This window comes from Mustelus asterias, chromosome 2, assembly GCF_964213995.1.
Source record: "Mustelus asterias chromosome 2, sMusAst1.hap1.1, whole genome shotgun sequence".
NCBI classification, from domain to species: Eukaryota; Metazoa; Chordata; class Chondrichthyes; order Carcharhiniformes; family Triakidae; genus Mustelus; species Mustelus asterias.
In genome coordinates, this window is record NC_135802.1 from 61,690,859 (window position 1) to 61,718,592 (window position 27,734).

Consider the following 27,734-nt stretch of genomic DNA (forward strand, 5'->3'; position numbering starts at 1 on the left):
GAGCTCCAAACAGGGATAGATAGCTGTTGTTGTCCATGGTAACAGAGTGACTGAAAAACACCATCACCCCAGCCTATTCAGTCTATCTTGAGAAGTCTAAATTCTCAATTCTGGTGTTATCTTTGTGAATATGTTTACACCTTCCCCGTGAACTTGATGGCACAGTGGTGAGCACTGCTGCCTCACAGCGCCAGGGACTCAAGTTCAATTCCCAGCTTGGGTCATTTCTGTGCAATCTCCACCTTCTCCCTGTGTCTGCATTGGTTTCCTTCGGGTGCTCTGGTTTCCTCCCACAGTCTGAAAGATGTGCTGGTTAGGTGCATTGACCATGCTAAATTCTCCCTCAGTGTCCCCGAATAGGTGCTGGACTGTGGTGACTAGGGGATTGTCACAGTAATTTCATTGCAGTGTTAATGTAAGCTTACTTGTGACACTAATGAACAAACTTAAATTCAACATAGTTTCCATGTCTTTGCTTCCAAGCGGGACATTTCACATTTTTAATTTGTTACTATTTATAAAGATAATTATATCCAAGGAGTTGGAGAAACCTGTAAAAGGAACAAAAAACTCGAATGAAATGACCTTCATCTGAGTTGCCCTTGTGTTGCCTTTTTTAATGATATTCTGCCATTGCCTTTTTAAATGCATTTCCCTTCCCCCAGCTGTCAATCAGCTGGCTGTTTCCATGGTGACGATGTGGTGGGGTTGGTGTTGTGAATGAGCCGGTAGTGCAGGAGCTGAGCCGAGTTTGATAGTGAGAGCGGCCACAGTGCAGCGTGTACTCCAGCACCGTGACTGCCGCTCCGGAGCACAGAGCCAAACCACCCCGGGTCCCTGTATCCACCATGAGTCAGCTACGGAGTGGACTGCTGTCCGACATCCAGTCCAGAATCTGCAGCGACAACTTCAGCAACTGCTACACACTGGTGGGCAAAGAGCTCGGCAGGTAATACAGAGAGAGAGAGGCGACTGTGGAGATCCGGGCATGGAGAGACTGATAGATACTAGGGGGGAATTGCAAAGACAAGGGGAGAGAGACCGGAGAGAGACATTAAAGAGGAAGAGAGGGAGCTGAGGGTGGGGGAGAGAGACAGGAGCGAGCCTTTCATGCAAATAGACTGAGCTATATGAACGCAAGTTCATGGCAACAGCGAGAGACACTCGCAGAGTCAAACGTTGAGATGAAGACCTACACACAGTAAGACTAACTGACCTGCACTAAGTGATTGAGGGTGACTGCACAACATGAAACAGATTCTCAAGATTGAGAAAGGGTGCAGAAGGAAGAGATTGGGTTGCATTTTCTGAAGGTGATAATCGTTAATAATGAACTACACTGAGAGGCAGATATACGGAGTGACTGAAGGAGATTAAAAGACTGCCCTGCGGTACAGCAACCCTAACAGTGACTGAGGGAGACTAGTTGTCAATGAAGGGGATTGTGACTGAGGCAGATATTCTTGAGAGGCTTGCTCTGCATGTTCTGAGTAATCTGCTGCTATTTTGAGAGTATCCCTGTTCACTCTGTCTTGTTACACAGCAGGATATAAAAGTTATGGGCTGTTGTTTATTAGTAAATTATTGATAAAACACAATTTTGGAGTTCAGATGAGATGTGATTGCTGAGATACTTTATAATCGGTACTATGTAAATGTGTATCATCTCTGCTTCTTGCCTTTACATGCTCCTAAAAAGTTAAATACACCTCTACTTTTGTGTGCTATGTTTATCACTTAGCTTTTTATATAAATGAAACTTGGTCATTTATTGGAGACTTTAATGAAAGTTCGTATCTTTCATGAGGTGCTGGTAATATTTTACACACCTTATAAAACTTCCGCTGGAGGGAAATGTGAAAGATTGTGAAATACAGTAAATTCTGTGATGTAATATTTCCTTGGCAAGTTCTATTTTATTTCAGATTTGATGGGAGTAATGTGATTCTCTAGATGTATACATTTAACTGATGGATGCCCTAGTTCCTTTTATTGTATAATTCAAACTGAAGAAACTAGAGTAAGGGATTGGTTACTTGTATCTATATTTAAATGCCATCCTTGTTAAATAGAAGTGGGAAGCCTGTAACTTGTCTGGCATTGACACGTTCCAGTTGGGAAAGCTGGAGTTTCGGACACAAACGTTTTTGTAGCTTCCAAGTCCATCTATTTTTAGTTGCTGAACTGGATGTTTTACATGAGCTACATCCATGTGGAACCAGAGAAAAGAACCAAAAAAAATCCAAAATATAATATCATAATTGAGTTACAACTATTAATTATTTCTGAAACTGACCCAATAATTATTTTTTGAAAAAGTGAAATAGTTTTGCCATATATTTAATATCACTATTTTGAAATTGAAGACTCCTTCCACCCCCCTCTCATGCAAAGATTTGAAAACTTTCATTTTAGTTTAAAAACAAATCCATTTTGTTTCTGGGCTGCATCTCCCTTTGCAAGTATACTTCCATTTTTCAGTATATTCCCTGCATCATTGTGTGCTGCAGCAGTGCTTAGTGAGTCCACTTGGGGCAGCAAAATTACTGTCTCTGATATAGACTGTCCACCGCTACTTAACCATAAGATAAGTGTGTGCTGCTACAGTCCTTACGGGCACTGCAGAGTGCTTGTTATAACAAGATTCAAAAGCTGTCAAGAAACCATACACGGTCCTTCACATTCAATCTTCAGTCCAGGCAAACATAGTGTTTGGTTTGATTTCATCAAATAATGACTCTTCAAAATCAAGTTTAAAGTTCATCAAATAATGTTTATTCAAGAATTGATGTTTAACCAGGGAAACCTAGTGTTAATGTGCAACTTCACTGGTGACTTCTCAAAGCCGTAGAGGTACCACGTCCTTTTCTGTTATGGTGATTATCCAGGTGACCCTTGCAATTTTTGAGTTTAATCATTTTCTCCTGCGATCAGTTAGTAATGTCTTTGCTGTTTCTCTTCTCTTGATAAAGTTCTTTTGAGGGGGAAGGGAGAAGATTCTTTGTTGTTTCAGCAGTAGCTGAACATTTGATGAATCAACTTTCTATTCCTACCTCCTGTCCCTCCCAGGAATAAGTATGGAGCTTTCCTGAGAGTTTTGCTTGTTACGCAGGTAACTACTTATTTCTATGGGCTTCATTCATGTGGTCTGTGTGCCAGAAATAGGTTGTTCTATTGTGGCTCTGGCGGTTGCTAGCTTTGGCAGACTTCTGTTTCTCATCCAGGTGCAAGCCAAGTCCTCATGCTGGCCACAAATTTGCTTAAGCACAGACCTGTGCACTTTTTTTTATTCATTCGTGGGACATGGGCATCGCTGGCTGGCCAGCATTTATTGTCCATCCCTAGTTGCCCTTGAGAAGGTGCTGGTGAGCTGCCTTCTTGAATCGCTGCAGTCCATGTACTGTGGGTAGACCCACAATGCCATTAGGGAGGGAATTCCAGGATTTTGACCCAATGACTGTGAAGGAACGGCGATATATTTCCAAGTCAGGATGGTGAGTGGCTTGGAGGGGAACTCCACTGCTACTGCCACTGCACTGCCGCAAGATTTCTGACTTCCTCACGCATTGGAGATCTGTCGTCACGTGCTGTAGATTTTGGATTTGTGCAACAAGAGTGGGAGCATTTCTGGCAGATACTCCAACTGATCTCACTGCCTGCATGCCTACGGTCTTCCCTGCCAATCCCCTGGTGCATTCCACAAAATATCACTCCACACACCAGAAAGTCTGTGCTGTCTAGCATGGCCCAGTTAGATATTAAGTGTAGTCACCTCCTGTTGCATCATTCTCTGAAAAGAGAATGATTTTTGTCTTGTTTAAGTATCTTCTGTTTCATGGCTGTACAGGTGAGACCCAAATCATGGAAAAATGCAACATCTGAGTGATGCTTGGCGTGCCCTTTAACCATTTCATACCTGTATGCACCGCATGCTCCAAGTGTCAGCTTGACTTGGTTATTAAATGTTATTCAGAAAGCCATGAATTCAGTGACTTGAGCAGCCCAATTTCCCACAGCTGGATTTGAAGAAAAGCTGAGAGTTCTTATGGTATTCTGCGGAACGCTTTTCCGTCAACCATACAAAAATAGATCAAACTAAGCGTTAATCACATTGCTACTTTGCGAGACCTTGCTGGATACAACTTGGTTACAGTGTTTAGCCATGTAACAGACTGCATTATGGAAACATAAAGTGGTTATCACAAGTTCCAAATATGATCTTTTTTCCTTAAATTTAAGTGTGTGTCTCAGGACAAAGTGCTTGTTTTGCAGCAATGCTGCTGGATGATTGTGGTAAGCTTTGCTGCTTGTCCTGAAGCTCTAGCCTGTGTGTAACAAGAAGAAAACATGTTTGGATGTATATTTGGGCATCCTGTGGCTTCTCTCAGATAGCACACCCTGCATTTTGCAGTCCAGCACCATTTCTATTTGGCTGAAATGTAATTGCAGAGGCACAAAATGCAATTTTAATTGGCAGGCAGGAATACATAAACTTCCTTCCAATGTGTGTGGCACCTACAATGTGCACTCGCTCCCAGCTATGCTCTTCCATTAATGCCTCTTCAAGGAGGTGACCTACTGAGTTCCTCTGCTTGGCTGCATTTGTTGCAATCTATTACATGCTGTTTTCTTTCTTTCAGAAGGGATAAAAATGCATTGCTTTGTGCGAAATTGTCATGTTGCACATTTTAAAATGCATCACAATTACAATGCTTTTATATGTGGCTTATCTGCTAAAATACTTCATGTGCAGCATGTTTTTACATTGGTTGAGAGCTGATTGCATCCATTGTTATTTTCAGCTGTACTAGTTTTAATTATGGTCGATCTTTATTTTATATTCTGTGCATGTTTCAAGGTAATTCTTCTTTGTCTTGCTACTTTTCAAGTGTCTTGATTACCTCTTTGTATTACAATTACAGCACATTAATTGATATTCATAACTCAACTTAGGACCAGTACTTAATGTATGTGTTTATTATACACAAACTTTCTTTCATTGAATCAAGGCAAATGCAACATTTTTGTTTTTAACTTCATTATCCAACCTTTAAAAATAAATCTCATTGTACCTTGTGGAATGTTCAAAACTCTACCTTCCAGATCCAACTTCATATTGATCGGTTTAAAAACAATTCAAGTACATCTCACAAACATGCTAAATGTAAACATAAGAGAAAAGCAGGAAGCAAGCAGGCAATTATTAATAGTCCAGAGAGCAGTTGGAAGTACTAAGAATCAACATGAATCAGAACAAAGACAAATGATTCATAAATTCTTATACCACGAACAAGGTCAAAGAAATCATGATACATTCAAAGTGTCTCAGTCAATCCTCCCAGATAATCAGCAGCAATCATGCAGTTTGTTGTAAATCACAGCAAGGGTAATAGCATCACTAAAACATGAGGCTTCAGGGATTGCCAGGTGATGCAGTTTTCTTCTTTCCAGTCACCCTGATGTATGATGGCCTTTCATCTGCTCGGGTCAGACATGTGAAATAAGGTCAGTTTCATCAGCATTTAAAGCTGTCTTTGTTCTGAATTGGGGCAGGGGGTGAATTTTCCTGTCCCACCTGCCCCAGGAATTGTAGCGGGCGGGGGGAGAGCGGATCATACAAAGGTCCGTTGACCCTCGGGCAGGATTTTCCGGTTTTGGTGAGCGCGGCTGGAAAATACCATGTTTGGTCTTCTATCTTGGACTCTAGGCATCGGATCTCATTCATAGACAGACGGTAGACATACTCTGAGATCTGCTGAACACTTGCTTATTAGTACTACATCTAAACAGGCTACAGAGTGGGCATGCAGCTCTTAGGCATGAGTCCACCCTTTCTTAAAAGAATCTAATGCATGACTTTAACTAGTGTCAGTAGAAATTGTCATCTACCTCATAAATTAGCATATCCCATCTGTTAACCCTTTATAATACACCTTATCCCAAGTATGTTATTCTACTTTTTAACAACAACATGAAACTATGTCTTGCTTGGCATTTCCACAACTCCCTTTTTTTGCAACTACACACTCTTCTCAACTCCAACTTCTATCCTTCCCCTCTCCAAGTTACAATGTTGGAAGATTCAATCTCCTTCAATATCCAAGCCCATAGGGAAGACCTCTTGGATACTTAAGCACTTTCTTCTGCCATAGAATGGGACAACACTTGGTTAGCATAGCTGGAAAGCTGAGTGCTGGTTGCAGAGCGACTGAACTGGGCAGGACACTGTGAAAACTTTGCAACAAAAGACTGATCCATAGGCAGCGACAAGATGAAATTGACCTTTGAACCCTCTGGGACTAGAAGAGAAGAACTCAGAACAGTCTGAGGAACTTGTTACTCCCTTGAAGGACTCTGGGAAGAATCTTCAACTCCAGGGAGGACTGTCTCTTCGGTATCAATGGCTGAAAAGGCATTTGAAGATCCGAGATTTCAATGAATATAGAAGACAAATAATAACACAAACAACTTGCAAAACTATCAGTAAAAGATGAAGAGATGGTTTTCCGGGAGGGTCATCTACTTTCTGTAGGCAATGGTAAGAGAGCTACATTTCTCTCTCGATGAGATGCTCCACTATGGGCAATGGGAAGAATTATTGTGTGTATGAAGGCAACACAGCCTCATTTCTGTAATGAGAGGAATTTCCTGTAGAAAATTAATTCGGGGACAAGATTGCTGTATAGGATTCTGCAGTAAGTTCTGTGCTGACTGCAAGCTCTGAAGAGAAGAAATCTTCAGCTGGGACTGAAGTATGGGTACCAATTGACTTTTTTGTCCTTGGGAGGTACCAGCTCCATGACAATGTGATCCTCTCTGTCAGTGATAGGCAACCTAGGCTCATGCGTGGGCCGCATGAGTGCCCCCTTCCCCCACCGCCACCAGTGGTCTGCAAGATTGAAATCAGGCTTGTTCACTAACTATGACCCCATGTATTTGTCAAATATTTCATAGTGAGTTATAGAAAATGCTGAATCATTTAATGCAACTGTCAACTTCAAATGGAAAAAACAAAATAAATATTTACAATTTTTGGATGCAGAGGGAGTGCACGGCTCTCATAGCCAATTTTGTGTGCAATTAGCATGCACCTCACTTCACTTGCCCTTTCTTTACATGGTATCACTTCAATCATACCAGCAGGAAAAAAAGCTATGTGGACAGAAATCAGTGGAATGTGGCAACCCTGCGCAATGGTCAACAAAATGTCTCGAGGGCCAAAATTGGAACCCAGATGAGTCACATGTGGCACCCCTGGCAGCAGGTTGCCCACCACAGGTCTATGGACTCTAATTGGATTCAATAAAGCATCCTCTGTGGAAGACTCTTCATGGACAACAGGAGATTTGGTGAAACTTGGATCTGAATGCTGCTAAACTACTAAAAGCACAGCTGATTCTTTTAAATAGGTAACAGAGAATTCATAAGGTGCATCCATCGATGAGAAAAATGAATCATTCTCTAAGACCACAACCTCAAAAAGATCATTCAATACTGCAAAGGAATTGAAGACCTGTTAGTCCCTGTAGCTGATAACAGTAATAATCCTTCCTCTGATTGGAAGGTTTACGCTCCCTGGACTTTGCAACTTAATGTCTGATGGATGAAGGACCATCAGCTGAAGCCAGTTGATGTCATCTATTAATATGTTAACCACCACTCCAGTAGCAATCTTAGAAGAAGTATTGAAGCCTTGAACTTGGACTGTAACTGACCAGTAATCTGGATTAAGACTATCTACTTCCCCTAAGAAATCTGTAGGGTCATCATTTTCTGGACTATCCTGGAAGGAATACGTTTCATAAATATTTGCTGGTCTGTGACTTCAGTTAAAATTGCTGGATTTGCAGAAACACTTGCAATGTCCAGTTTTGCAGCACTGGAAACATTCCACACCTCCTGCAGGGCAGTTTTGGCATCTGTGCTTGGTTCTCATGCCACCCACAAGGCTGGCATGAAAACCCAAAAGGATTTTCACCCTTTTGCCTGATTTGGCAGACTTTGTTTGGATGGGGTTGCTGCCCATGGGACCACCTAATCCATGGGGCCATGTGAAGCCTTGGAATTGCTACAAACCAGAGCTCGATTGTTGTCACCTACTCAATAACTAGAGTTAAAAAAGAGATTTAAAAAGGAATCAAAGGCTTTAATAATGGAATCAAAATGTATGGTGGACTTCTGCACCCTTTGTCTTAAGAGAACTTTGTTTGCAACTGGATCTACTGCGCAAAAAAAAGACTGAACTTGAAGCTTTGGCTCTTTTTTTGTGAAGACCTGACACTGCTCATTATCAGAGAAAAATGGTGTTTCAATAACTTCCACTGCTGGTCTCACTGTGGATGCTTGAGGTAGTCAAACAGGCGGGGCAAGGGCAGGTACTGCTCATTAGCTCATCATTACTTCTCTCCAGTGGGCCGCCTTCTACTGCCAAACTTTCTTGAGCTGCTTTCAAAGATATCTTTATCCTGTGGTTCTTCAACAACACTGACATATTTTACATCAGTAATCCCACTGCTGCCACCATGTGAGACTAGGTCCTTCTGTTCTGGACTAGAGGTGTGGGACTTGGTTCTTATACAGACTGCAAATATCCCCTGGTATCTGAATCTTTGTTTATTGGTGCTACATCTAAACAGGTGCAGGGTAGGCATGTAGCTCTTAGGCATGATTCCAATCTCTCTCTCAAGAGTCTAACACATGGCTGACTAGTGTCAGTGGTACGTCATCATCTACATCATAAGTTAGCATATCCCCTTTGTTAACCCTTTATACATCAGCCTTCAGGCTAATAATGAGATAAACCTCATTAATTTAGTTACATACACAGCCACATATTTTATGGTATAGGACTTGATTTCACAATGGCTTTTCGAATATTTTGACCCATGATTAAGGAACAGGATGAATGCTAATTTCTTTGGAAAACCAATTTGCATTTTCAGCACGAGAAGATCAGATATGCCAGAAAGATTAACAGCCCTGGACTGCTTAGACCAGGTTGAATCTGGATTTGAGCAGTAGATTTTACTAGTTGGAGTAAGAATTTAAAATCCAATTGGAACAATATTTTGAATTGCGAAATTAAGCTCCTGTTATTCAGTGATTTTTTTTTTGCAGAATTCACATTAAGAATCTTCAAATGAAGATTAATCATGATCTTATGTGGCTAAAAATAAGTGACGTGCAATAGAGACTATTTTAGAGGCCAGCTGAAGTCATGTGAGAGAAAGATCCTTTTCTTAGGAGAGGATCTGATTCAGAAATGTTTCTAAATTGAGTATAATTGAAATTTCAGGTGTTTTATTCCCCTGACTAAGCCATGTTTCAATACATTGGAATTGCTAGGGTGGAATTAATCAGCTCTAAGCAATAATCTACATTTTAAAGCTCATTTATACCAGTGTCCTTAACACCAGCATCATTATCAGAGGTGAAGTTCCTAAATTGGTAGTAAACCTATTGCTCAATTCCCCGCATTGCAACAGTAATTACATTCAATAAGTATTTTATTGACTGTGGAACATATCGAGATAATAATAAATCCAGGCCCTTTGTTCTTTTTAAAACAAAGCCAAACCTAACGCAGTTCTGTACATGTTCTGTTATTCAAAAATGACTCTTTTCAGTTTTCAGATCACTAAATGTGTATTTGTCTGATATTGTGTTGCTGTTTTTGGTACAGTTAGTACTTCAAGGTGGTTTAATCATTCTTTGATGGTTATAATATTACTTTGTGTCCTTGGGCATGCAGCTGAAAGATATCTACATCAAGTTCTATCACTTATTTTGTTCCAAATATGTTATCCAAGTAGATCATTACCAATCAGAAGATATGATATGGCTTGTTTTTTTGCAAACAGCTTGACTGTTTAATCCTTCACAGCAGCTTCCTTACCTCTTGTGTTTTCAGGTGCATAATTCATAAATGTTTCTTCTTCTAGAACTTTCTACTGGGAGAGATAAAATAGTCATATAATTTATTTGTGCTGGATCATTTTATTTGAAAGTGTTGCCTGAATTTTTGATACACTGTTGGTAACTTTAATAATTAAGAATATATTGACTTTGGGGGTTGGGTGTTTGGTATTGGGGGGAGACCATGTGGATCCACCAAAATGATATCAGAGCTAAAAGGGTTAAGTTAGGAGGACAGGTTGTATCAGCCTGTATTTCTTTTGAGTATAGAAGATTAAGGGATGATATCATTGTGTTTAAGATGATTAAAGGATTTGATAGGACAGATAGAAACGACTTCATCATTGCCAGAGTTCAGGACAAGGGGGCATAACCTTAAAATTAGAGCTTTGACAGTCAGAGGTGAACACCAGGAAGCATTTCTTCACACAAACAGTAGTGAAATCTGGAACTCCCAAAAAAGAGTTAGAAAAATTCAAAGCTGAGATTGTTGAGATTTTGATTCCATAAGGAGTAATGGCAGATAAATGGAGTTAAGGTACATATTGGCCATCTGTAGGGACCACTCAGGAATCAAGAGCAAACTCTAATTGTAGAGGATGAAGCTACAATAGGCAGATTATTTGTAAAAACTAAAGCAATATATTTAATGATAGGTGAGAATATAGGTTCAAAGCCCATAACTAGGTGCAAGAGTAGGCCAACCAACCCCTTAGGCCTGCTCTGCCAAGGGTGATCAACCGTCCCAGACTTTCCAGGATTGTCCCATAATTTGGTCTTTCATCCAGTGAGGCGTTCTCAGGAGACATTTTTTCCTGGATTTCTTTAGCAGGAGACTTAGTTTCTGCACATGTGTTGGAGCCAGCACATCTTTTTTGACTCTACATGCATGGGGCTTGGCCCACCAGTTCTGGGATGTCCTGTGGTTGAATGAATGGATGGTCTGGTAACAAGTAGACAGAACCAACATAGGCATGAGCCTTGAACCTTCATGCCACCCACACTGCCCACTGTTACAGTTCTGGCGCCCTTGCCCTTCTCATATAGGGGTTCGTTGCCATGCTGAATTGTCCGTATTGCGGGGAGTTGGTTACCCCTGCTCTGCTATTCAATAAGATCATTGCTGATCTGATTGTGCCCTATTATCTCCTTTAAAAGGGATTCAAACATGAAAATTAATTTCCTGGTCTCATCCTCTGTAGCCTAAGAGGACATGATTTTTTTTCCCTCTGAGATAACTCGAGGAAAGGAGTTGGTTTTGAAGAAATAGCAGAAAAATATATTTTTTAAAACCCCTAGACTATTCAAAGAATGAAGAAAGGAGATATGCAAATTGTCAGTTCCAGAAGTCTGAAAAGTTTAAACCAGGCTATTCCTGATTAATTAGTTTAATGTCAATTGGGGGTTAAATCTTTAGAGGTTATAATTCTGAATTGAATCAGTATGTATTCAGCAATGTAAACACTGCCAGCACAGATTTGTTAAAGCTGAGTCATGTTTGACAAATGTAATGTTTGTTTTTCTGAAGGTGTGACTGATTAGAAAGATAAAGGTAAATGCATATTGTGGACAGGGTAGGGTTAATTTAAACGGCCCTGATTTCTCCCCTCACCACCCATCCACAACCAGAAAGGTGCTTTTGATTTACTTCCCCCTTTTTAAGCAGTGGTATTTTGCAACCCCTCAGTTTCAGTGATATTCCAATTTCTTCACAATTACCCCACAGCAAACTCAAGACAAGGTAAACTCAGAGGGTTAGTACACACTCTTGAATGCAGGAAGTGTATCACAACATCACCCCCTGTGCATTCATACAATAAAAGAGGGATGGAGAAAGAAAAAGAATGATTTGGAGGGCAAAGACCAGACAAAATAATGATGGTTTCAACTGAGTCCAGAATCAAAGTCCAATGGTGTATTCTTTCATAAGAGGTCGGAAGATAGGAAACTGAAGCTGGACAATTCACTTTTCCAGTAGAATTGACTTCCACAATGAGATAGACATGCAGAGATGAATCAGTCTTATAAGCTATAATTCAGAAATTGGAGTAGAAATAGTGTCGATGGGCCAACCCTTCAATCCTGGACAGAGCCATTTGTCTGTGTTGTTGCTTGGTAGAAAGTTGGCAGACTGAGAGTTGCAGTGCAGCAAGACAGTATAACTGATTCTCCCAGCTACAGGTTCATGTCGCATAACTCCCATCTCTCCCCACCACTTTTGACAAAGGCCATGTTTTCCTTGTCTGGGTCCCCAAGGTTTTTAAGTGCTCCAGCCATTAGGAATTTGGAAAGAAGTTTGCTGGGCTCTTTGGCCTACCAGACTGGTAAATTTTGTTTGGCTAGCCTGAGTCCTGAAATACTTCTCTTAGGTATACTTCCCTTTGAATTTGGTCTCTGTGGTCCACTGGGATTGTTAGTATCTCTGAGATAACGAGGCACAGGTTTCCTCGATACTACCAGAGTAGCTCCTATTGTTCGAAGGTCACAGACGGGCATCGCTTCAGCTGTTTTTAAAAGGTCATTGTCCAGTTTGAACAGTTTATAAATTAGCCATGAGCATATATATAATATATAGAATTTAAAAAAGAGAATGTGAGGTCTTAGCTCAGTTGCATGCAAGATAATGCTTTTGATGTAGAACATGTGGATTTTCAGACAGTATTTCAACAATGATTTAACATAGGATTGTTTTAAAAGATCAGGCTTATTTATGGTTTAAAGCAGAACATGTAGTGAGTGACATGGATGGAAAGTTAAATTAAGAGTTGGGTAAATGAATGTTAACTTGGAGAAAGGTTGAAGGTGGGGGAGCCAATTTAGTCCTGCTATGTTTAATTCTTTTCAATATTTTGTACACAGTGAAGCATGAATGGGTTCACCACTGAGCTGGACCATGGCACATACAGGAACAGTTTATTCTTCCAGTATAATTTTTCAGTTGATTGCTTTATGTATACACAGCATTGGACTGAAAATGCAATAGGAATAGTCTTCACTGTTAACAATATCAGTGGGCAGCAGAATTGAGCTTGGTTGTATGTGGATGAAATAAACTTCCAGATTATAACTGTAGAGTTCTCTAGGTACATAGGATTACGTAAGATATATGGTGCAGAAATGGGCTATTAGACCCAACCAGTCCATCCTAATATATTCAAGTTGAGGGCCCAGGAAATTATTGGGAGTGATAACTCACAAGTTAGAAGCATGCAAATGAGCAGCCAGTCATTCCACTTCAGCAGTATTATGTGCTAATTAAAAATTATTTGTGCGTTACTTCACATATCTGAATCTGATTAAAAGCACACAACAAGGTTTACAAAATTGCCTTTGCTTGGGTTGGGGGATGCTGGCAAGACTGGAATTTATGTCCATACATGGTGCCCCTGAGAAGATGTTCATCCAGTAGAATGAACTCTTCAGTTGCAGGAAATAAAATAAAACCAAATTTACTCCAACTAATAAATCAAAGGAAAAGGTTTAATAAAGAAACTTCATTACTCCAATACTTAAGGCCACACCCTGCGCCATTCCAAGCTCCACAATTTCCTACTGCTGCTTATTTATACTGATTCAGCTGGTCAGCTGACCACCACATCATTTTGTCATTGGTTACATAGGTTACCGGGTCAGCTGACCCTCGCAGCATGTTACCATTGGCCACATTATAACAGTGGTGGTGATGATGATGCGCTTTCTCCTTGAGTCACTGCAGTTCAATGCAGTATCCATTCAGATGATAGGAATAATGGTATATGACCAAGCTGGGGTGGGATATAAATTAGAGCTGGCATTTTTCCATTCATTCACCAGAATGGAGGTGTCATGTATTGGCCATCCATAATCCCCCTCAGGAAGGTGGTGATGAGCTACATTCTTGATTATAATTTAAAAGTAGGAAAAATCCCAAGATATTCTAGAACCATAGAGTCATAGAGGTTTACAGCATGGAAACAAGCCCTTCGGCCCAACTTGTCCATGCCGCCCTTTTTTTTTAACCCCCTAAGCTAATCCCAATTGCCCGCATTTGGCCCATATCCCTCTATACCCATCTTACCCATGTAACTGTCTAAATGTTTTTTAAGACAAAATTGTACCCACCTCTACTACTATCTCTGGCAGCTTGTTCCAGACACTCACCACCCTCTGTGTGAAAAAAGTGCTCCTCTGGACTCTTTTGTATCTCTTCCCTCTCACCTTAAACCTATGCCCTCTAGGTTTAGACTCCCCTACCTTTGGGAAAAGATATTGACTATCTAGCTGATCTGTACCCCTCAATGTTTTATAAACCTCTATAAGATCACCCCTCAGCCTTCTATGCTCCAGAGAACAAAGTCCCAGTCTATCCTGCCTCTCCTTGTAACTCAAACCATCAAGTCCTGGTAACATCCTAGTAAATCTTTTCTGCGCTCTTTCTAGTTTAATAATATCCTTTCTATAATAGAGTGACCAGAACTGTACACAGTATTCCAAGTGTGGCCTTACCAATGTCTTGCACAACTTCAACAAGACATACCAACTCCTGTATTCAATGTTCTGACCAATGAAACCAAGCATGCCAAATACCTTTTTCACCACTGTCCACCTGTGACTCCACTTTCATATACCCCTAAATCTCTTTGTTTTGTAACTCTCCCCAACGCCCTACCATTAACTGAGTAAGTCCTGCCCTGGTTCAATCTACCAAAATGCATCACCTTGCATTTATCTAAATTAAACTCCATCTGCCATTCGTCAGCCCAACTGGCCCAATTGATCTATAAGTATATCAATGGAAGAGGACAACCAGGGAAAGAGTAGGGCCCATTTGGGATGAAGGGGGTAATCTGTGGGTGGAGCCAGAGGTCATTGTAGAGTGTTGAATGGATACTTCACATCTGTCTTCACCCAAGAGAATGAGGACGAAGGTATGGAATTCAGGGAGAGAGACTCTGAGCTTCTTGAGCAAATTGACATAGGGAAGGACAAGGTATTGGAGGTGTTGGCAGCCTTAAAAGTGGATAAATCTCCAGGTCCAGATTCATCTGGACCTGGATCTGAATCTGGAATCGTGCCCTAGGTTGTGTGGGAGGCAAGGGAGGAGATGGCAGGGGCTCTGACCCAAATTTTCAATTCCTCTCTTCTGAGTTACAGAACAAAGAGATTTAGGGGTATATGAAAGTGGAGTCACAGGTGGACAGTGGTGAAAAAGGTATTTGGCATGCTTGGTTTCATTGGTCAGAACATTGAATACAGGCCACGGGGGAGGTGCCAGATGACTGGAGAGCAGGTAATGATCTTCCTCAATTTCAGAAGGGTTGTAGAGATAAACCAGGGAACTTCAAACCAGTGAGTCTCACGTCAGTGGTAGGGAAACTATCGGAGAAATGTCTGAAGGAGAGCATCTATCTCCACTTGGAGAGACAAAACTTGATCAGGGATAGTCAGCATGACTTCATCAGAGGGAGGTCATGCCTAACAAATTTGATTGAGTTTTATGAGGAGGTGACCAGGTGTGTGGATGAGGGTAGTGCAGTTGATGTAGTTTATATGGATTTCAGCAAAGTCTTTGACAAGGTCCCACATGGGAGACTTGTAAAGAAGGTAAATTCACATGGGATACAGGGTAATTTGATAAAGTGGATTCAAAATTGACTTAGTTGTATGAGACAGAGGATGATGACAAAAGGCTACTTTGGTGATTGGAAGCCAGTGTCCAGTGGCGTACCACAGAGATCTGTGTTGGGCCCTCTATTATTCGCCACGTATATAAATAACATTGATGACTATGTGGGGGGTAGGATTACTAAATTTTCAGATGACACAAAGATTGGCCGGGTTGCTAACTGTGAGGCCGAGTGTCTTGGGCTGCAAGAAGATATAGATGGAATGGTCAAATGGGCAGATAAGTGGCAGATGGAATTTAACCCTGAAAAGTGTGAGGTGATACACTTTGGAAGGAGTAATTTGACAAAGTATTCAATGAATGGTAGGACACTAGGAAGTTCTGTGGAACAAAGGGACCTTGGCGTATTTGTCCACAGATCTCTGAGGGCGGGCGGAAGGATATGTTAGTAGAGTGGTGAAAAAGGCATCTGGGACACTTGCCTTTATCAATCGAGGCATTGATTACAAAAGCAGGAAAGTCATGCTGGAGTTGTATTGAACTTTGGTGAAGTCACAGCTGGAGTGCTGTGTGTCGTTTGGTCGCCACATTATCAGAAGGATGTGATTGCACTGGAGGGGGTGCAGAGGAGATTCACCAGGATGTTGCCTCACTCTATGAAGAGAGCTTGGATAGGCTTGGGTTATTTTCATTGGAGCAGAGGAGACTGGGGGGGCGACCTAATCGAGGTGTACAAGATTATGAGAGACATGGACAGAGTGGATAGGAACAGCTATTCCCCTCAGTTGAGGGGACATAAGTGAGGGGCAGAAGGTTTAGGGGGGATGTGAGGAAAAACTTTTTTACCCAAAGGGTGGTGATGGTCTGGAATGTGCTGCCTGGGAGGGTGGTGGATGTGAGGGAACCCACCTCACATCCTTTAAAAAGGATTTGGATGAGCACTTGACACATCATAACATTCAGGGCTATGGGCCAAGTGCTGGCAGATGGGATTAGGTGGGAGTTCAAGTGTTTCTAATGTGTCGGTGTGGACTTGATGGGCCGAAGGGCCTCTTCTGCACTGTATGATTCTATGATTCACACACTATTCTCAGCCATAGAAAATTGGCAAGTAATCTAATCTTAGCTTTCTGCACAAGAGTAGCTGGAAGCAACTAATTTTGGTTTTCCCCTTTCGTAGGAAGCACTTGGCCTGTGCTTTGAACTTCACCATAGTTTCATGACTGGCAATTGGGACTTACTTTGTGCAGTTATAGGTACCACACCATATAATGATGCTAAGCCATTCTGCATTCCAAAACATTGCTTCATCAATTGCCAGATTCAGATTCACTACTCTTTGACTGAAGGAAGATAGGGCAGGTGACAAAGAATATCTGTGTTCCATGGCTTTCAAAGCTCATGTTGCTCCAGGTTGACTTTCTGCTCTAGTTAATTCTTCATTTGTGGTAAGTTCTTTAAAAATATTCTTTGTTATACATTGCTGGAATACACATAAGGTGTGTAACTAGTTGAATGATTGTTCCGCGGCACGGTGGCACAGTGGTTAGCACTGCTCCCTCTCAGCGCCAGGGATCTGGGTTCCATTCCCGGCTTGGGTGACTGTCTGCATGGAGTTTGCACGTTCTCCCCGTGTCTGCGTGGGTTTCCTCCGGATGTTCTGGTTTCCTCTCTCAGTCCAAAGATGTGCGGGTTAGATGGTTTGGCCATGCTAAATTGTCCCTTAGTGTCAAGGGGACTAGCTAGGGTAAATGCATGGGGTTATGGGGAAAAGGCCTGGATGGGACTGTAATCAGTGCAGACTTGATGGGCTGAATGTCCGCCCTCTGCACTGTAGGATTCTATGATTCTATATAGTCTAAACTGGTATTAATCAAGAGCAAGGAATAAAGCTGAAAAAATTACAAGTTCTGACATTTCGTAAGAGTAAAATGTACTATTGAACATTGCTGCGTGCACATCTCTTTGTCGATATCACAACTTTGAGGAGCTTTTCATGTAATGAACAAAACCGTAAACCATTGACTAATGAAAGGCACCACAGTCTAATTTGGTGCTATTTGACCTGGTTTGGGACGAAAGGGCTTCGATGGCTCATTGTGTTGCATCGGGACACAGCCGCAGGGAATCATTGGACTCTCTTGCCTTGTCAGTATTTATTAGATCAACCTTTCGCTGTCTTTAAAACTCATATTTTCCCTTAAACGCTACACTGCTTAATTATAAAATGTAATATTTCCAGATCGCTGCTTATTACTGACTGGAGGCCACCAATTAAAGAGAAGATAGAATGGAGTTTCTCGATCACAGATCAGCAATTCATGACCCAAGGCCATGAATTTAACTGAAGTGCATTTGCTCGAGTTCACAAATCAACGGCCATTTTTCTCCATTATTTTCCCTGTCCTAATTACAGCCAGTATTGTAGCAAATAGAGTTCACAGACCAAGAAATCAATCACTAACTAAAAATATAGATTTTAGTGCACAATGGACATTTGAATTTTTATTGCATATACAGATTTTTAAAAAACCTGCTTATTCCAATATTTAAATGTCCAATTTGTTCTCGCCAATCTCCCATGGTTCTCCACTGGAGAAGTCACCAGGAGGTCCTAGGGTGAAACAGGTGAGGGATAATTGAACCGAGCTGTGCAGATATAATCCAGTCCCCATTTTAAAATTATACATTGTGTCCTTATTTTTATGCAAGACTTTTTATTTCATTTGATTTATGATTAGCAACAATTACGCTAATTTAAGAAGCAGAGTTGATTGGAACCTGAACAATTATCTGTAGTGCAGGTTAAGAAGGATGGGGTATAGTGCTGAGACATTCTTTTCCCCTTGCAAATCACCCTCGCCCCTGTTACAGCCCTTCCCCAAGCAATGGGGGGGGGGGAGGGTGGATTTTCCACCACCCTTTTCAGTGGGCGGGAAAGCCGGAGGGGGGCAGAGAACCCAACGGGAGCCCAAAAACGCCATTTGCGCCAATGGGATTTCCTGTTGAGATAGACTCCTCCCTCTACTAGTGACGTAATAGGGTTACAGCCATGAAAGGTCAGAAAACCCATTACTTGCACTGTCAACTTGTCCAATACAGGTTCAGGATGGGGGTGTTCGCTGGGCTGGGAGGTGGGGGAGGGTGGGGTGGTGGTGTTGGCGCATCTTTGAAGAGCCATCCTATATAATGCAATCCAAAAACAACAGTTATTTACTTGTTTTGTTTATCTCGTGTTGTCTTAGTGGATTTAACCTGCCAGGTGTGTCCTAGTTTGGAGTAATCTCCTGCAAAGCTAGATAGAAATTTGTTGGGCCCATGTCAGTCTGTAGTTTGTTTACACCTTGAAACATGTGGAATTAGCATGCACAGAGTTGTAGCGGTTTGGAAACATGCTACTGTAAGTGTCAGACATAGAACTGCTTGTTAATCAAACGACGCACGCTAACAAAGTTTAAAGTTTATTTATTAGTGTCACAAGTAGGCTTACATTAACACTGCAATGAAGTTACTGTGAAGATCCCCTAGTCGCCACAGTCTGGCACCTGTTTGGGTACATTGAGGGAGAATTTAGCCTGGCCACTGCACCTAACCAGCATGTCTGCATGGAGGAAACCCATGCAGACACGGGGAGAATCTGCAGACTCCGCAAAGACAGTGACCCAAGCCGGGAATCAAACCCGGGTCCATGGCGCTGTGAAGTAGCAGTGCTGACTATCGTGCCACGATGCCACCCCTAACAACACTGTCTACTCTGGTTACTGTCAGCAAAATAACTGGTCAAAGCAGAATAAACTGAAGAGTGGAATAATTGCAAGTCTTCCAGTGGAGGCTAATGTATTTGTATACCAAGTATGTAAGAACGCCAGCTGGTATGGACTTATTCAAAATTCTCAACTCTGATTGAAATCTTTGATTGTGGACTCCATCTTTTATTGGAGGAAGGACTGTCTATTTCAGCAGTATTGAAACATTACTCGGTGTACTGTCTAGGGATAGCTGAGAATCATGCTTGGCCAGCCAGAGTAAAATGGTGGCAAGCAGCATCGGTTCATGTTTGCCTCTTCCATCAGATCCCAGTATTGCAATCGGACTGCCTTGTTCACATTACAGATCGACTGTCGTAATGATACATGCAGTCTTCAGCATTAGCATCGTAATATAAGTGCAGCAGATGGATAACTAAAGGTAGGGAGTGATTTGCAAACTGTAATGTCAGCTGCAGGTCATGCTTTGTGCAGAATGTCAGAAGTGGTCTATCAAACCTCCATAATATCCATTTTCACATACCTCTGCCCAACTCCAGCATTACAATACCCTATGGAATGTCTCATTCTGTAAATATCCCAAAATCACAAGCCTGTTTCTAGCCTGATATTAATCTAATTGTTTTTTTAAAAGGGGGTTAATCTACATCACAGTAAACTTTCTGATTTGACTGCTCCTATTTTCTATTTCTTTGAGAGCCATGGAGATAAAAGCTTCCAATGTTAAAAAAAAACTTGTTTATTTTAATTCTCTAGTGCTGTGTGTGGTGAACCATCGTTGGTTCCCACTGGATAGTACTGAGCCAGGATCTGGCCAGTACTACAAGGATGTACATATGTTACTGTTGGGTTGTGCTACTTGTTGTTGTTGGGGTTAGGGTGGGGTTGTTACACCTTTGTACTGTAGTGTTGTGGTACATCCCAGTCGGGCTCTGCCTCCTGGGAGAGGTATAAAAGTCCCTGCTCTGGCCGGGACCCCTTCAGTCTGGGATAGTGTATATAATTATTGGCTGCTTCATTACAGTAAATAAAAGCCTTTTATTTCCCGAGCATCTGGCCTCGTGTTTGAGAAGCGCATCACTGTGTTCAGTCCAAATTGAATAATCTGCCTACATCTACATCTTACCTGTCCCTCAGCATTTTAAAAACATGGATTGTGTTCCCAAGATTTTATCATGAGTACTATCTTTTCTAACTTCGAATTCTGGAATCTAGACTCTGGAAACCTTTCCAATACATTCCAATTGGTTAAAGGAGATTGCTTAAAATGCCGACAAGATACATTTTGCAAGACCTTTAAGCAAAGCCTGGCATGTATTGGACAAATTGACAGTGCAAGTTGCCTACGAATTTTCAGTAAGCCCTGGCTGTGGGCAAGGTTCAAGCAACAATTGGCAAAATTGATCATTATCCATCACATATGGGCTAAATGGTCTGTGTAAGGTTAGAATAAGTTGTTTTGATTTTGAGCTACATCCTAGTATTTGTTTCTGCAGTAACGTTTATTGCAAGTAGCACTTATTCAACATGTACACACTTCATATTTCCTCTTCCAATGTGCAATGTCTTGCATTCACCTCTATTTTACAGGCCACCTGTTCAATTAAATCAGATTTCACTTTTAATCCATCGTATATTTGTCACCTATTGTGCGTTTTGTAATCTTTGCAAAGGTTAAGTACCTTTTCAATATTGCTGGTGATAAGTATGAACAACAGATCACTTCCTCTGACATTCCAGATTTTTTATTTCATTTTATCACAGTCTTCTGTTTCCTGTTGCAAGGCCATTAGCTAGCTAATTTGAGATGAATTCCATGAACTGTAAATTTCTTTAAGACTCACTTGTGAAATCTAATCATCTGCTTCTTGAGAATCCAAGTAGCTTCTATTCGGAGGGTATCTACCAAGCACTAGTTTAGTCACATCTTTGAAAAATAATTCCGGTAGATTAGTGAAGCATGATCAATTATTTGTCTAAATCCTTGTTAATTGGTTCTTTTAACCAAGCTGTTTAATGGGTGTGATACGATGGCAACCCAATGGAGAACGTTACTCTTTTATATGATATGTTGTAAAAGATCATCCTGTAGATCTTTTTGTTTTTGCATTTTATTTGAGTTTATCAGTTAGCCTAGCAATGACAATTGTGGAACAAGAAGTCAGCACCCTGTGCTCCCATCTCATTTTCAAATGAAGGAAGAGTAGCAAGCGCAATGCTCTCAGTTGCTAAGTGCAGCACTTAGTGGCAAGAAAAGCAAAAATGCAGCAATAAGTCTTAAATCTTTCTATGAAAGGCGAAGGATTAAGGTGGATTTATAATGTGGTAGCAGCACCATTGGTCCTGTGCAGCAACTACAAGCTGGGACTCATTAAGAATAGTAGCCTGGAAGACCTGCAGAATATGGGTCCGCCTGGCAGTTTAACATTTATCTTGCAGATTGTTGGTGCAAAATCCACGCTTTGGAATCTCCTCAGCAGCCATGTGCTCACTGGCTTATAAGGTGAATATGACACCAGCAAGAGATGCAGGGGGAATGTGGGGAAGAACTTCCTTTTCTCCACAGTGAGTAACAATGCCCTGGAGCTCTCTGCCCATGGTGCTGGTGGAGGTGGAGACACTCAACAATTTCAAAAGGAAATTGGAAGGACACCTGAAGAAAATACGCTCGCATGGCTACAGGGAGAATGGGACTAACTGGATTACTTTTGTGGAGAGCTAGCATGGACATGATGGGCTGAATGGCTTCCTCCTGTGCCATGAATGATTCTGACTATAAAACAGCACCGAACCTCTGCAGTATATAGTGTGTCTTTAGTGACTGAACAAACTAAAGCTTGCAAATGTACTTTTCTTTGTGTGAGCTTTCTCTGGAGTTTTGAAAGTTTGTAGTCCCCATTGTTGATGGCAGATTGATTCGTATGCAAATTAACAGGACCATCTGGTCTTAGCCAGCAGCCTTTGCAGGCTTCTGAATGAGAGAATCAGTCTAGTCACGCCAATCACTTGGTTCTAAAGGTAGGAATCCTTTCCTTTCGGGAACGTCCAATTCTCGTGATGTGTATGTTATATTTCTTGTGGCTTTCTGTTTCCTGTTCCATGTTGGCATTCACTCAGCTTCTCCATGGAATCATTATCGCCAGTAAATCTAGACCATGTCACAGGAACATTTATGTTTTTCTTGAAACGCTGATTGTTTACATTCCTGCTTAATATCCCATGTGGAAGAACTCCAGTTTAGTGGTTGTGGGGGAATGCTAACGCCACCTTTTTTAATATTGTGGGACTTGTACGAACAGTGATCCCATCTGATACAATGTGGTTATGTCAAGTGGTGTTGCTGTGACCAGATGAACCAAAGCAAGGTTCTTCTAGAGGCAGTTGTGGCAATTACAAAGCAGTGCTGACTGAATGCTTAAGTCCAGCAGTGCAACAACAAAGAACAGCACAGCACAGGAACAGGCCCTTTGGCCCACCAGGTCTGTGCTGACACAGATGCGCCTCTCATCTAATATTTTCTTGCCTCTATGTGGTCCATTTCCCTTTATTCCTTGCCTATTTATGTATCTATCCAGGTGCCTCTTGAACATTGTTATAGAAGCTGCTTCCACCACCTTCTCCGGCAGCGCATTCCAGACATTCACCACCTTCTTGTGTGAAAAACTTGCCCCTTTCATCTCTCTTAAAATTTCCCCCTCTCACTTTCAACCTATGCCCCTATGAAGTTCCCTATTTACTTCTATATGACCTTCCCTCAGTCTTCAGACCAACTATGGGCAGGAAAAAATAAAAATTGTGCTTTTTACATTGCTGAACACTTTTATAGTCACTGGAAGAAATTCATTGCTGTGGAATTTGCCCTGCAAGGTAAAGGGACAGATTTCCACGGCAGTCAGAGACCTAATGCATTGTAGCACTTTATCCTTGTGTTCACTCCATTGTTCTTCTCATATTTTCCGTATCGTTATTACCCAAGCTCCAGTATGAACTAGAGAGACCCCTTTTTGTTGTAGATCAGAGAATTGACACTAGGAGACACGGAGAGTTTAAAAATAACAGAGCTTTATTTACAGGGTAATATTCGCTACAAGGCTGCTTCTTCACTCTGGCAATTTCCCTGCGCTAGCGCCCTGTGACGTCACCTCCAGTGAATACGTGAATATATTAATGCACGGTGCTTAGTGCAGCCACCAAAGATCAATATCAATGCATAACATTTCTTAGGGGAGGAATAAAGCAAAAGGGACTCGGCAGAAAAAGTGGAAGAAGCATTTGTGCAGGGACTGAAGGAAATATTAATAATTCTCACTGTCATTACTCTTTTACACATTTTAATCCTTGCTTGACAGTCAGAGGTATTAATCTGTCCGTTGACAGGTTTAATCAATTATAAGGGCTGCAACTCTTTTTTTTTGCAATTTTTTCCCCCATCCGTTTTACTTTGTACTTAGTTACAAAGATGATCATGGCTTTTTTTGGGCTTTCATTTTCACTGTCTCTGCATAATGAAGATACATCTTGCACTTGTTTGCAATTCCTGATTCAGTTTTTGTTTGTTGCAGATGGAGCCTGTTTACTATCGAAGAGTTGATAGATACTTTACCACATTTGAATGGTATTACTATCCTGTATAATGAAGTGGTTGTTATAATTGACACTTTAGTTCGGAATTTGGAACAAGTAGCCAGCGTTTTACAGCTAAATTTAATACCTTTATTCCAGTAGCAGATTCAACAGTCCTAAAAAAAACACTGAAGGCTTGTTCGCTCTACCTGTTTTAATGACAGCTTTTAATGCAATGTGAAAACACGATCAATACTATGTGTGCTGTGATTGTCACATGGGACAAGTGACCTGTTCAAAGGAACCTGAATATTTCCAAAGGGAGTTTTTGTACTTCCCGTTTTAGACTTAAATGATAAATAAACTTTGTTTTTGTCACTGCATGCTCTTCAAACTCTCTTGTGACCACGTATATATGTTCGCATAATGGTTCACTGTATTTAGAAGGGGAGATGGAGAAAGAGGAGTGCTGTGTGAGCATGACTTCATCTGTTAGCAATGTGGTCACACAAAAGAATTGATTTAGTTTTTTTTGGGGAGAGTATATGTTAAAATTAGACTCAGGGCAGTGGCATGTTACCAGATCCAGCTGGTGGTCTGAAGTTCAAGTCGGGACAGGATATGATTTGCCTTTGCACCAGGAAAATCTATGAGCATTTGGATCATATTCCGTCTCTTCTCAATGAAACAAAACCAATTTCTGTCATCTATCACTTGATGCCATTAAGCAAACCTCTGCTGTTGATTTGGCAGTAGAATAAATGACTTGGCAACAGGGTTCAATTGAATACAGTCCATCTCAGCAGATTACGTAAAGTTTAATGTTTCTTTATTATTGTCACAAGTAGGCTTGCATTAACACTGCAATGAAGTTACTGTAAAAATCTCCTAGTCGCCACACTCCGGCGCCTGTGCAGGTACACTGAGGAAGAATTTTAGCATGGCCAATGCACTTTACCAGCATGTCTTTCATTGTACTGTTATTAAGTTTGTGTGTCAGTACTTTACGAGAGAGTGGACAAACAGCTGCAAGGAGTTGACCTATTCAATGTGCTTTATCCTAGTGTGCATTCTGTTGCTCTTGCCATTTTTTTTCCTTATCCCTATTAGCTTCAGCCCCAGTATAAGCTAGAGAGACCCATTTGAGAAGAGGAGAAAAGCAAAAAGGGATTCAGTGAAAAAAGTGGAAAAAACATTTTTTTATTCATTTGTGGGATGTGGTTAAATCAAAGGTGCTCAAGGGGTCAGAATTAGAGGAGATCAGATATTTCAGAGGGTTGTGGAATTGGAGGAGATAATTTTAAAATTGAGATACTGCTTGATCAGGAGCCAATGTAGGTCATAGAGCACTGGCGTGATGGGGAAGAGGACTTGATGCAAGTTACAATACGGGCTACAGAGTTTTAGATGATCTGAGGTTTACAGAGGGTAGAACATGGTAGGAGCGCTGCAGGAAAGCCGTGATGTAACAAAGACACGATGAGTTGAGATGGACAATCCTTTGGAGGTGGAAACAGGTGGTCTTGGTGATGGTGTGAATACAAGGTCAGAAATTCAAATAATGGGATCAAATATGGCACCAAGGCTGTGAACAGACTGCACTAATCTCAGAGTGGGACTAATTAGACAGCTTTTTCAAAGAGCCAGCACAAGCACAGTGGGTTGAGTGGCCTCTCTCTGTGGGCTGTAATTCTAAGATTAGAGGCTACTAAGCTCCATGATCCCAACTCCTCCTCATATGTATGTACCTCAAAGAAAAAAAAGATACAGGATAAAAGCAAAATGTATCAGGCCACACACGTATCAACATGATAATCAAAAGCTACTGAGTGAATTTCACAAAAAGTGGTATAATTTTGGAAATCGATTTTCAACCAATTAATGGAATGCCAAAATACCATGTGACAAAAACAGCCAATCTACATCGGTGACCATGATAACATGTGGAACTTTGCATAGCATAATACCTCTATGTAAAGTAAATATATTCACTAACTCACTGTGAGCAATGTTGCAGGAGATCTGTACATACATATCTGCATTTTATATTAAATATATGTCACATTTTCAATGAAAATGTTTGCTTCAAAGTCTCATTTGAGCCAGTCTGGACAGAAATAATTATTCAGTCCCTTGGTTTCTGTCAGCATGTGGTGTTTGCCAACAATAATACCACAGTTTTGAAAAGACTATTGTTGCACTTTTTGTAAGGCCTCTGGTCTTGAGGCCATTTAGTGCAGTCCTTGTGATTGACGATGGAAAATGACATTGCACTTGGACTGATATCTTAAAAACTAGCCTAGTCTGCATTGTCGATGCTGTTCTCAGCCTGGTAGTCCATTTCCTCTTGATGATGTGCCAAGGTGGGAAATTACCTCATGAATTGAGAAGCAGAACTCCACCCTGTCGTGACATAAGTCCTAATGATTGGGACTTTACTCCGTCTCTCATGAGACTGCATTAGGAAAGTACAGTCATGCAATTAACACAGGGGGAATGAAAATTTGGAAAATGCATTCATGTCTCAAACTTCTTTTTTCCTTTCCGTTGCTTGTGACTGAAACCTAGTGAGTTCCACTACAAGTCTCTCAAAATACATTCATCTAACTACGTATTCAAATATGGTCAGAGACTATTTTGCAAAAAATGGAGACCCAGTGACAGAAAATCAAAGCTTGCCTCTGTATTTAGCTTTGCTAGGATAAATCTTGGTCTGTCCTCCAGAAGACAATGAATGTTCAGTGTTTTGAATTACGTTTGTTTGATTAACCTGTGGGCCACGCCAAAGGTTTGCTTTTAAATTTGACAGTCTCGCCCCCACCCCCACCCCCCTCCCCACTACAGATGTTTAGAGATGAGGAGCAAAGAAACAAAATTGTGAGGTTTAGCTGCCAACATGGTTGCTGCTGTAAGGTTATTGCTCAAATACTTCCTGTGGGGAATGTGCTCAAAACAGGAAAATCCAAACATTTAGATAAAAGGAAAATACTGCAGATGCTAGAAACCTGAAACAAACGCAGAAAAAACTCAGCAGGTCTGGCAGCATCTGTGTCAGAGTTACACGGATTCGAAACGTTCGCTGTTTCTCTCTCCACAGCTGCTGCCAGACCTGCTGGGTTTTTCCAGCACTTTCTATTTTCAAATCCAAGCATTTGTTGTTTTTTTGTAAATTGTCAATCTGAGCAATTGCAACTGCATGGAGACAGCACATCGAGAAATAGTGGTTGGGATTCTCTGGCCACTCACGATGGCGGGATTCTGTGCTCTCGTCGGAGCGCACCCCGAGCTGTGGGTTTCCCAGTGGCATGGGGTGGCTTCAATGGGAATTCCGGCGGGACAAGAGAATCCCACCACCAGTGAACAGCCCACCACCAGTGAACAGCCCACCACCAGTGAACAGCACGCCACCACGACCACCGAGGGAAAAATGCTGAGGGGAGGCCAGAGAATCCCAGCCAGTGTCTTGACACTGATTCTACTTAAATGGATAATTATTAGAAGGATGGCATTGTGATGAGCTGAGCAATGTTAACCTCTTGGGTCCATATTTTTGGTGTCCCCATTTGCTACGCAGCAATGCTACTGTTTCTGTCTTCCCCAAGGCATACTCTGTGTTAGCTTTGCAGTCACTTGATAAGGGGGTATATGTGTTGACATTTTAGCACACGTTTTAAACTAGACCTAATTAAGGACTGTAATAGATCATATTTGGAGTGTTTATTAAATTTCAGTTTTAATCTAAATTGTAGAATCCCCTTTAATTATAGTTTGTTATAATTCAAAATCTATAACTTCTTAATTTTATGTATATCATAGAATCCTACAGTGCAGAAGAAGGCCATTCAGCCCATCAAGTCTGAACCGACCACAATCCCACCCAGGCC

At 41.3% G+C, this 27,734-nt stretch overlaps 1 protein-coding gene across 1 annotated transcript in view; it reads left to right on the plus strand.

The window, feature by feature from the left end:
• The first annotated feature begins 719 nt into the window (after positions 1-719).
• stk17a (serine/threonine kinase 17a) overlaps positions 720-27,734 on the plus strand; it is a 94,347-nt gene continuing 67,332 nt past the window's right edge. Inside the window, exon 1 of the mRNA XM_078236116.1 lies at positions 720-949. Coding sequence (XP_078092242.1) covers positions 849-949 — 101 coding nt within the window. The 5' untranslated portion in view covers positions 720-848. The remainder of the gene's footprint in view (positions 950-27,734) is intronic.